The sequence below is a fragment of the Larus michahellis genome, chromosome Z (assembly GCF_964199755.1).
Source record: "Larus michahellis chromosome Z, bLarMic1.1, whole genome shotgun sequence".
Taxonomy (NCBI): Eukaryota; Metazoa; Chordata; class Aves; order Charadriiformes; family Laridae; genus Larus; species Larus michahellis.
This window is the reverse complement of record NC_133930.1, coordinates 62,968,279-62,980,367: the sequence shown is the minus strand read 5'-3', so window position 1 is coordinate 62,980,367 and position 12,089 is coordinate 62,968,279. Positions and strand designations below refer to the sequence as shown.

General features: G+C 33.8%; 1 protein-coding gene across 2 annotated transcripts in view; it reads right to left on the bottom strand.

The window, feature by feature from the left end:
• FER (FER tyrosine kinase) overlaps window positions 1–12,089 on the bottom strand; it is a 166,579-nt gene that overhangs the window by 76,902 nt on the left and 77,588 nt on the right. For both annotated transcript variants that reach the window (XM_074569590.1, XM_074569591.1), the window contains 2 exons: window positions 6,076–6,279; window positions 2,020–2,142 (listed from right to left, as the gene is read on the bottom strand). In XM_074569590.1, coding sequence (XP_074425691.1) covers window positions 2,020–2,142; window positions 6,076–6,279 — 327 coding nt within the window. The remainder of the gene's footprint in view (window positions 1–2,019; window positions 2,143–6,075; window positions 6,280–12,089) is intronic.

Below are 12,089 nucleotides of genomic sequence, written 5' to 3'. Positions count from 1 at the left end.
TCAAAGTACTTTTTCACTGCAGCTCAAATCAACTACCAACTGGTCATAAAACTAGCATGATCTTAGATGAAATAACAGTATTTCCACTAATTTTAGTTAATACTAAGACTAGCTCAACTCAACAAGTCCAGAGAGGAGTAGGCCCGCTTAATTTTCCCCCTGAAAATAAGAAAAACAAAAAACTGACTTTGCATCCAGTGACAGTAGAAAAGCTAAAAAAGCCTGTCTTAAAAATTGTCCTCCATCACTTTGTGAGGAGGTTATGATGCATCAGAATAAAGTGGTAATGGTATGGAGTCAAGTCCTGGAAAGACCCACCACACAGTCACACATGTCTGCATGGTTATCATTCAAGTGATTAGACTATCTCTATGTAAATTTACACCTCAAAGGACAGGAGATCAAGTACAGTAATGGAGAAATGATCAGCAAAGTCATTTGGGACCGTATTTCTTCCATAGTATAGGTACTAGGAAAATTATTTGACTATACATAGCTACACAAAACTATGCACTAATTAAAAGTTAACTTTTATAAAAAGAAATATAGCTAAATGAAACATAAATGTCAGCAATATGGAAACTCCTTGTCTACAGAGTAAACAACAGAGAATGAAGAGATGTTTTTCAGATGATGTTTTCCTGTTTAACCTTAACAGAGAATAACCAATAATAAGTTCTGTTATCATTTAGTATGTAGTAACATACTGCACTATGGTTTAAAATTTGCTAAAACAGGGTTGCTTTCACAGTATGTACATTTTACAAAGGCAGGAAAAAAGCCAGGAAACAGAAAGAACATTAAACAGTTTTTAAAAATAGGGTATTATAATAAAATTCACAAACAGATATAAAAAGCTTTCGAGTTTGACAGCCGTTAACTTTAGCTTAAACAGTTTATATGATTCTATATCAAAATACAATTATTCACACATCAAAAATAATGCCCTGTGCTTTCTTGTAAGTTCTACAATGAATTTAAGTAATATTTTATGTTCAATAAAGTGTCGATTTGGTAACCAGCAAGACATTGACCTAAAACGTGTATTTGCAAAGCCCCAGTCTTTAAATTTTAAAATTATATAAAATAGGTAAGCACAGATAGGTGTAAAGAAATCATTTTAATTTTGAGAAAGTGAATACGCTTTCATTTCTTAGTATTATTAGCAGAAAAGGCTCAGGACCTCAGAGTAGGAAACTAACTCTGAAAAATATATTGTTATGATTCCTAAAATTTTATAGAACACAGAAGGTGCTCTACACATGCTTAAAACTAGTCTTTTTAAAAAACAATTAAGAACAAATGGCTTACTCATAGTTAAAATGCAAAGATTTAAGTGGAAAAGAGTTGGCTTATGAAGGAAATATCAACTAAGTAGGTACTAACTGCAAAACTACCAGAAGCAGCCAAGGAGACTCTTAAGCTTTCTAAACAGTGATATAGTTTAATATTTCCATCCCTTTTTGTTTCCCTCCTGAAAGACTTTCTGCAGTAGCTTATTGATTAAAAAGGGAATTTTTATTTCAAATTTGCAATGATGTTGGAATGACAGTACCTTTTTCCTGGTCTGTATAATTTATTTCTGATACAAAATAGAGACAAAATAGAGTTGTCATAACTCTTCCAAACTTCATGAGAAGTGTACCACTTAAAAAACACCATTTTATCAAAAAAATTTCTTCATCACAACTTTATGGGCAATGAATTACTACTTTCAATTACTTAGTGGTGAAATCCAAATGGAAAACCAAACAGAAAAGTAGGAGGATATTTTGTGAGATGCTGAATGCTAGTCTTTCAAGATAGTAAAGATTTATTGTAACAATCAGGATGGAGCTTTATTTTAAAAGAACGTGTTGCATAGAGCAGAGAATGTTGAAAACGCTCAGAAAAAAGGAGTCACAAAACGAGCTAGAATGAAAAATCTTCTAAGAATTTGCATAGAAACATATTTTAAATAACAATACAACCCCCCCAAATTCTTTTCAGTTAAACAGAGTTCTGGAATGTATGCCTTACCTTAACAACAGGATTCAGGAGAACAACACCTGATTTCTTTGTAATAACTTGCTTTGTTGTGTAATGATGTTCTATGAGCTGAGGAATAGTTGGAAACCCAGTTCCTTCAAACCGATACTGATTCTGTATGGAGGTAAAAGGAAATAATTGTTTCTCTACAAACAGTATTTCAAAGGAGACCGTGAAAGTGCATCACCAAGCTTCCCTCATTAGTATCAAAATAAAGAAATGCTCATTTTTACAGAATTAGATTTCTTTCCTGATCTATTTAATAGAATTTATTCTGAATTAAATGGAATGGTAGCTAGGAAGATGATGAATTAATAAATGCAAAATTAATGCATCACTCATTTAAGGCAACATGATAAAATAATTATTTACTTAAACTCTTCATTTCAAGAGATGGGGCCATTAAATTTAAAACTCTGATACAGTGAAATAAAATTATTCTAAATCAGGAAAAACAACACTAACTTTCTAATTACTTAAAGTTCTAGGAATTACAGAAAACAAACCAAAAAACAAACATCTGACAATAAAAAAAAACCCAAGAGACAAGTAACACTATCTTACTCAGATCTTACTGCAGCATTTACAATGTTTGATAAAATTCACAAATTCATGACATAGCGTATAAGATGCATGACTGGTCTTTAATAAGGAGTATATACGAGAAAAGACTACAGCATCTAAAAACAAAGGCAGGTCATGCATACAATTCATAGTAAAGTTGGTCAAGACAAGATTTTCCCCCTCTCCCCCTGCTTCATAAAATTATTTCTTTTCATATATATAATTGAACACAATGGAAACAATTAAATCTCTTAATATTTTCTTAGAAGCACATAACATTTTCTTAGCAAAGACTGCTATGACACATCATTGTTTCAGGTGTTAAGGGAAAAAATGGTATTTTTATTGCTTATCTTTGCCCATACACTTGATACGGGAAAAAATAGTAAAGAAGTTTTTGTTTCATCCTCTCGAATGCCTTAAATTATACACCACAGCTGACTGGCAAACAGGATAAAGTCTTGTGTCTATACAATACTCAGCATCTCCAGTTAGAGCACAAGAGAGGAACTGCCATAAGCCAGGCTGACAATGGCAGCAACAAATAAGTACTGCAATTAAAAAAAAATTCAAAGCACAGACAGTGATTGAAGTTCATTTACACAACCGGGCAATGAAAAGCTCTACAAATAGCATTCAGACTTTTTTTTCTTTCTAGCCCCCAGGGCCAAATTCCGTGCACAATGCATTATAAATTTCTCTTCCTTAGGGATTAGCAAAACATGTTGTTGCTAGTAGTAAAGGCAGCTCGGTCATGTCACCTATTTTTAACATTCCCAGTTTTCTATGATAAAAATGTTTTTATACTCCGAATACTTTTAGTTTTTTATTTTGTTGTTTAACTTCATTCATTTACTCAATAGTGACTCACTTTGATTGACCAGTAACACAGCTCCCATTCCTTTCAAATAAGCTCCTTCATATTTCTGTGCTGATGATTCAAAAAACCCGATGTCCTAAGAGTCTTTCTGGCACAATAACCAGTACTGCCTATTATTTCCTCATCCCAGACCCAGCAGCGCACCCATCTGCTGCCATCTATGTAAGACCTTCCGGGCAGAGAGTGTTCTTTGATTCTATGTATTTACACAGGATCCTGACCTAACAAACAACAATTTGAAAATAGCACAGCCTCAAATAAGCAGAAGTGAAAAACAACAGTAGCCTTGAATGACAGCAGTGAATTTTGATGCTTAAAAGCTGAACGATGGACTCATTTATCACACAGAATCACAGAATGGTAGGGGTTGGAAGGGACCTCTGGAGAGCATCTAGTCCAACCCCCCTGCCAGAGCAGGTTCACCTAGAGCAGGTTGCGCAGGATAGTGTACAGGCAGTTTTATTAAGAGTAGCCTTTAAAATAATGGTAAAACAGAGTGAGAACACTTACGCAATTACAGGACCACTGTTAAAACAGATACATATCCCACTCTGCCCTTCGTTGTTTGATTCAAAAGAAAATTTGTACATGGAGACCAAATTTGATCTCCATACGGGGAGCTGTCAGTGAGCCAAGAGTGTAATTTGAACAGTCACAGGGACTTGATTCCACATTGTTCATACCAATGTAAAGAAACAAACCCCTTACACTAAGCTCTCCTCAAACTTTCTGAACAAAACATTAACAAATACAATCCCTTGTTACATGACTGTCTCACCATCTACTAACTCCTTTTTAGAGAGTAATAAGCTTTTTCTCTTTTTACAATTAATGCTTTTTTCACAATAAGTGCTTTTTTCACAATTAAGAAAATTCACCCCACAGGAGTGCATAAGGAGTCCTGCATTTCTTTAAGAAAAAAGGTTTTAACATCCATGATTGTCAAGAAAATCTGCCACAAATGAACTGGAAGAGCAGATGAACATAATGCCCTATTATTAAATGCACAAGCAGACAGATCTAGTGACCTGCCAGTATTTGGATTGTTCAAGCTGTGCAGTATTAAACAATACCGGTCTTACATTTCAAACATAATTCCCAAGAGAAAGTAGTGAAATTATGGAAATAAAGATAGCTGCCTTTTTTTTTTTTTTTTTTTTTTTTGTGGAAAAGCCAATGCAAAAAAGATTCAGCTTACAGGTAGGGGTGGCCTCAAAGTAATATTTATAAAGAAAACCCCCTATTTTAACTAACTTGAAAGTCCAATCTACATTTTTTTTATTATCTACTTTCCACATACAATGATTTAGACAAAATTATTTCAGCCACACCGAGTACACAATATGCATTTATTTCTGCTGGGTCGGATCAGAGAGCTCCAAGCATCTTGTAAGACTCTGTGTGTCCAGGTACAAGTATTTTTCTCATTCAGCACTCTGACACATCAAAATATTTTAAGGACATAAAATCAAGATAAAATAAACACTGACTTTGTGTAAAGGTTCACTTCTACAAGGAAAACTCTACGTGAAAATTAGTGAAAGCTCCAACTGGACAAATGCCCATAATCCTTGATCCTACAGAAGCCTTCCAATCTCTATGAAGTTTGAAAAATATCACTGCCTCTCAGTAGCACGAAATAAACAAGGTACATAATATTGACTTTCACCAGGCCTGCTGCATCAGGATTTAGACCAGGAATTTCCTCAGTGTAAACCTCATTATGCAAATAAATTAGTTTATTTTTCTGTATATGGGAGATTTTATTACAAGAGATTGAAATATGTTTTGGCAGTATTACTGAATCAAAACTGAGAATGATTCGCTGCTATGTTATACTTCAATAAGAATTTCTAGTAACGTTATGAGAACTGACATATTTTGAATGAGTTTGAAATTGTGAAAGGTAAAAATACATACATAAAAAAACCAAATAATGCACTGAGGAAAATAAAAGGAAATATGTTTAATAAAGGCATATAAAAATTAACATGCTGTTTAAAATGACGAATTTTTCCTAAATTAGTGCAACAAGAGGATCAATTCTAGACCTTAGAAGTATTGATGTTGCGCAACATCCACAAGTGTTTCTGTTATACTGAGTAAAACCATATCCGCAGGGCTAAAAAGAACATAAGCATCTCTAGTGCAGCAGGGACTTCAATTCCCAGCTGTATAGAAACCAACACAGATTATTTTCTTCTCCGTGAATGTTTTCTTTTTTCAGGAAGACTCAATGGAATCTTTACAGTCTGAATTAAAAGTAGCCTAATTAGCACCAGCTATGAAAATGGTTTTAAAAATAAATAAATGTACACGTATAAATTAGTAGTAACAAGTTCTGGATTGCAAAATATTTAGAGAATATCTTGGCTTTTTGATGTAAGATAAAAGATGTTACATAACTTCATATTTTTTCTTTTGTTTTCCAAAATTACCTTTTCCCCTCATTTCAGCACTGATGGAAATACTTCCAACAGTTTTCACATTTTCATATAAAGGATAAATCCATTTGCCATAGTAAATTATGTAGACCCTAAACTGTTTAGCTGAAATTATAAACTTCCTAACATTGAATATTCAGTACTATATCAGAGACGTACATCAGCATATTGTATGATAAAGTGTCTCCGTTGTCCATCTGAAAACACAGAAAGGACATATTCACCAGGTTTCCCGTGGCTCTCTCGCACCAAGAAGTCTCCTTGCTGTTTTAATAGCTCCTGGGCTTCTATTCTTGGAATTGCACCATGATACCAGTCTTGCTCAGCCAATGGTTTCTCAGTGGTTGATATTACATCAAAGAACTTGGGAAAAATATTGAAGAAAAATGTTACTACAACAGTACATTTTTAGAGTTTACTTCTACATGAAAAGCATGCTAAACAACAATATTTTTTATTTCTGAATCTAAATTATGCATTTCTATTAACAAACAAAAATCAAGGCTCTTACATTTACACAAAAGGCATACCGATCACCTTCTTTCCTATTACCTAAAAAATGAATATATAAAAAGCAGAAGTTTATGGAAACATCCATAAAACGATGTAATATTTTTCTCTTGGCCTCCTATTTTTCCTAAGCCATACCAACCAACTCTTATTCATACATTCTTATGTGCCATTAACAATTCAAAATGAACCATTTCTTTACCCAGTCAGAAACTTCTCAGGCACAAAAGTGTAACAAATTGATTTATATAAAGTATCTGAATTGGATAAACTGTTTTCACAGAATTTACCAATTGCATCCCAAATCAATTAATGAGACATTTTTCCTATCATTTACACTGTGGCACAGAATATACACCTGGATTTCACTGGCTATAAAGGAAGGTCATCAGTTTTAACCTAAAATTTCACACACTAATTTTAATAAGCTTACATTGTTTAAGAAAACACTGAGGAAAACTTTATATTTTGTTCAATGAGCACTTCATATTTATTTGTAATGGCTAGACAGACAAGCCCTTACTTAAGCTGTTTGTCATTCAAAATCATTAGTGCCAGAGCTCATAGAAATTCTCACTGCCAGAGTGGTAAAGCTCTAAACAAAATAACACTGCATTCTGTATGGTGAGTTGAACAGATGTGTGAATGTGTCCCAGGCAAGTCTGCTGACTGCATTTTAGATAAATGTCAGAGTGGGAATGAGTAGACACAAAGAAACAGAATCTACTCAGAACTACTTGTTTCCAAGTATCTGTAATTCTTCAGCACTTTCATAGTGAAGTTTCTGGTATAAAAAATGCCTTTGTCTGTGGGCTCCTGCTGCCTTTGGAAAGGTCTAGTTTAGTCCAGGATCCTGATGAAAAACTGGAGAACATATTTAAGAGCCTGACAGAGCCTTATACTCTCAGACCTTGACACTGGGATCTAGAGCCCTGGGCCTGTATCAAGGATAATTTCAGACACGAGATTTGAGGCCAGCACTGTATCCAATAGACTCATCACTAGAAAGCGCAAGCTCTATTACAGATTTTGCTCTATTGCAGATTCAGAGCTAGGAAGGACTATGTAAGAAATAACAACAGCTTGAACAGAAAGTGCACAGTCAGAGTTTTTAGGAGCAAAAGATGTACTTCAAGGTACTATGTTTACCAGCATAGTGAACTACTAAAAGCCCAAGATATTGTTTGGCCAAGAAGGCGGTTGTGTATTTCAATTTCATCAACATTTCAATACATGTTGTCTACCACTGTTAACTTAAACTAAGTCATTCTCTTTCAGAAGTTCCTCAAGGAAAAAATAAGCTTTCAAAATGTTAGACCATGTTATTTACTCTAACATTTATTGTTCAAAGAATCTGAGTTTGACTTGCCAGAAAACCCCAACCTCTGCTATGCTACCAAGAAATGTTAAGGGGTTCAGAGTAGCAAAGCCTTTGCCACAGAAACACGTTTTTACTTGAGAGGAATAAAATAAACTAGTCATTAAACTAGTTTCTGGTCTTCACAAAGGAAGATTAAATAAAAAAATATTTTGACATGCAACTCATTTTATAGCTTAATGAAGAGGAAGCCCCCAGATGACAACCGGCATATTCTAACTGGGTCAAGTCTGAGTCACTGTTCAATCATGACCACATCCAGAATAAAACACCTTAAAAGCCTTTAAGACAGAGAAAGAGCTTATGGATTAACAGAGCATTGCAGTCGTTGCTAACTATGGCATAGTTTATGACACTAACATCAATCTTCCCCCTTCTCTTAAATTTGGTTAAATTAATATTTATTACAGAAGGAAACAATGAAAATTCCACAAGGTATCCTCTGCTGATTGTCTCCTATCTATATCACCTTTACCTTTTGTCATATAATATGAGGCAATCACTTTCTCTCATGAAAGAAGCAGTGATTATTTGTGTTTTGAGTGTTAGTAAAATTGCATTATTTTTATGAACAATCCTTCTGACTCCAACATATTTTCTGTACAATACCATATTCACCCTGTCTATGAAAGAAAACATAGCTGAAAGCCCAGAAAGAACAGCACAAATGCAAGATACAGAATCCTTTCAATATTGACTTCAACTCAGTTTACACCACTTAGTGCCAATGTTTCTACTGCATTTTACACTTAAATGCTTTAAATACAAGAAAGGTTAGTCTTTAAGGGGAAAAAAAAAAAAAAAAAGCTATCTGCACAAAATTAAATTCCCATCTCTTTCCTTTACTGAGTTTAAATATCAGTAAGCAACTGAATATGACTAATTAGATACCTGAAAGAACAAGCTGCATTCTAGGCTTCAATGTTTTACAATTTCACTTGAGGGATGAGATTTCTTGCTCATTTGTATGTATGCACTTAGAGAAGCACTTAGTGATTCAATAGCTTAAATGAAGAAATATTTTTCTAAGATTTTTGTTGTTAATTTGACTGGAAGCCAAAAAGAAAAAATTAACGAAATCATACAGAAGGAAAGGACTCACACTGTCAAATTTCTATGCTCCCTTCCAATCTCACCTTTTTTTTTTTTTTAATTTTCTTTTTCCTTCTAGATTTCCATTAATTACCATATTTCGCTCATGTGTTATTTGGGTGGTGGGAGGCTGGTGTGTGTGCGCCTTTATATACTTCATCACGCTTTTCCTTCTGAGCGAAGGAAAAAACCCTCATATACTTCATCATGCTCCTCATGGACCTAGTACTGTCCTCTCTAGTTAGAATAAGTCCCCTTTCTCTCTCCCTATTTAACAATACATTGAAACAGCAAGTTTTCTTCAACAGTAAAATGAAGTAGTTCCCAGCTGCTGCCCTTAGTCAAGAGAAAGACTGAGCAAAGAGCAGCATATTATTTCTAATTCCAAAAAATGAGATATTATTCCTGTACTTATGCTGTCAATGAAAAGAAAATAATAATGGGAATTTTATTTTATTAAACTTATAGCTTACTCAGTATTGTATTTTCACATATATTCTGAGCTCAAACTTTGCGTATGTTATTTTCCATCTTTAAGCAAACAAAACGTTGTCAAAACATTTTTTCTCTCACAGAGTACACGAGTGGCACAGACACATTGAGTAGAAAGTAAAGCAATAAATTTAGGTTGATAATTCGAGACAATTCCCTATGGAATATCCTGCCCTTATCTTCAGTGTACCTCTCTCATTCCCACATGCTAATATACCATATGAAACCAACACTAATTTTACCTATTAATCTATAAACAATAAAAAAGACAGATGTCTGTGCCAAGCTCAAATGCCGCAGTGGCAAAAAAATAGGCAGAAGGGCAGAAGCTGGCATTCATGATGCAATTAATTCATTCAGTTCATTCATAGCACTGCATTACAGGTACGTGAAAGTTGCCCCTTTTCTTGTGTTTTCTCTCATTTAAGTGCCAGTACATAAGTAACAGTTAAACTCCTGGCTGATTTTGCAAGTACATGGTTTCTCTACAACTTTCTTCAGATCACACAAAAAAATTTGTTTTCTCTATTAACACACAAAATTCATCTTCTCTCGCCAATTAAGTAGGGGATGGTGTTACAACTAAACCAAGATATGGCTCCACTTCTAAAGTTTCAATATACTTAAAATATATAATACAAAAACAGGTAGTTAACATCACAATTTTAGACTATACTGTGTAAAAGGATCAGTACTAGTCCTTTTCCTACTCTGCTTCGAGATAATTTTTTGTATCGGTCTATTTAAAAAAACAACAAATTATTTTATGTATGTTATTATTATTTTATAATACATCTTTAATAATCACTTTGTACATTTTGTTGATGGATAATAAGTTTTAAGTAGCAGTTTACACATTTAGCAATAAGCATGTAATTGTCAGCAGGAAAAAGCCAAGCAGCTAACCACATTAAAAGCTAAGTACTAATTCATGAAGCGAATTTTAGCTGTATATGCATGGTTAGCTTTTCTAATACACAAGAAATTGCTAAATCAAAACAAAAAGTAGAACTGATTGGTTTATATATTCTGACTTTGAAGTTCATTTAAGTGATAGGTAATCAAGATTACACTTGTTTCTCAGATTTTACTTTCTGCCTCAAATCACGGAATCACGGAATCTTCAGAGTTGGAAGGGACCTCTAGAGATCATCTGGTCCAACTCCCCTGCTAGAGCAGGATTGCCTAAATGACCGAATTCTGATCTTACTTCTCTTAAACATATCCAAGGCTACAGCAATCCTACCTACCATATATCTACACCCAGGTTTATAACAGCTTCCATGGAATTAACAGTGATATAGATTGTAATGAAACTCAAAATGAGGCACATAGGTTATTCAAAACAACACTTTAATTAAAGCCAATGAAAATTCTGACATTAACTTCCCGTGATTTCATCTTAGATGCTTTATTTTGATCCTCTTGACATTTTTTCTCTTCCAATTTTTCTCTGAAGACATTTTAGGTAGTCTTTGTATTTTTTTAAAAAATCATAACAAGATGTATAACACATACAAATAGATAAACTTGAAGGCTATGTCTCATCTACACAAAGAACAGAGGTCACAGCAACATACATTTTTAATATGTTTTTATGATGAAAGTGCGTTTTTACATCAATTAAAACTTTTATAAACCAAAGATCATGATAACGTGGAGATCTTTTTTATCTCAAGAGATTTTTTTTAATATTTTAGCCGAGTTTTTCCTATTATTTTTCAAATATTTCATGCAACTTTACATTTTTCATAGGAAAAGCCTTTCTATGCTAATTTTATCTCATTATCATATTTACTATTCCATTTCTTTATCACTGTATACAATCTTCCTATGTATACACACGAATATCCACATATATGTGTGTGTATAAATATATATATGCAATTGCCATCTCTTCCACACGTTCTGAATACTGTTTAGCTTAAAAAAGGCTTACTGGGTCCTTGGATGCAATCCTGCAGCATAAAATAGAAGGCCCGTTAATTCTAAAGTTTTCTCAAATATGCCATTTTGAGGTAATGTTTGAGCTAATGAGATGACAAGATCACAAAAGGCAGTTTTAAAAAGTTTTTTAAATCCTGACCAAGTTGTTTTGGGTTGGTTTTTTCATTTGGTTTTTGGTTTGTGACTTTTGGGGAGTTGTTTTTTATGGGGTTTTTTTGTTGGGAGGGCTGGGATGATCATGTTCCACTTCACGAAAACACAGAAGGTAGATTTTCAAGCAGGTGCTCAAGTATTCTAACTAGTCTTGCAAGCTTCTACATGAAAACAAACAGACATAACACAAAGGAAAAGAAACAAGTTTCTTGATTCATTATGGAACCAGAACTACAAGCTAACTAGAAGTAAGAGACACTCAACAACCATTTTCAGTGGAGATTTAAGCAAGAGGTATAATACCTAATTACTTAAATAGTAGCAGGAAAAAGTAGTAGTAGTAGTAATGTGCTTATATACTGGTACCTTTATAACAAATGTGGGGAATGTAATTATTATAACAATGAGTAGAAGTTGCATGACCATCTGACCTACTACAAAATAACATAATACTTAACATTTCCAGTAAATCAGACTCACTGGGAAGAGTACTTTTAAAAGTATAGCACCAGTCTGGGAGCTGCAAAGAACACAGAAATTCTCCTTTTTTCATGAAGTGCAACAAGTTGTTCTACATACTATTATGCCATGATATTCTCAT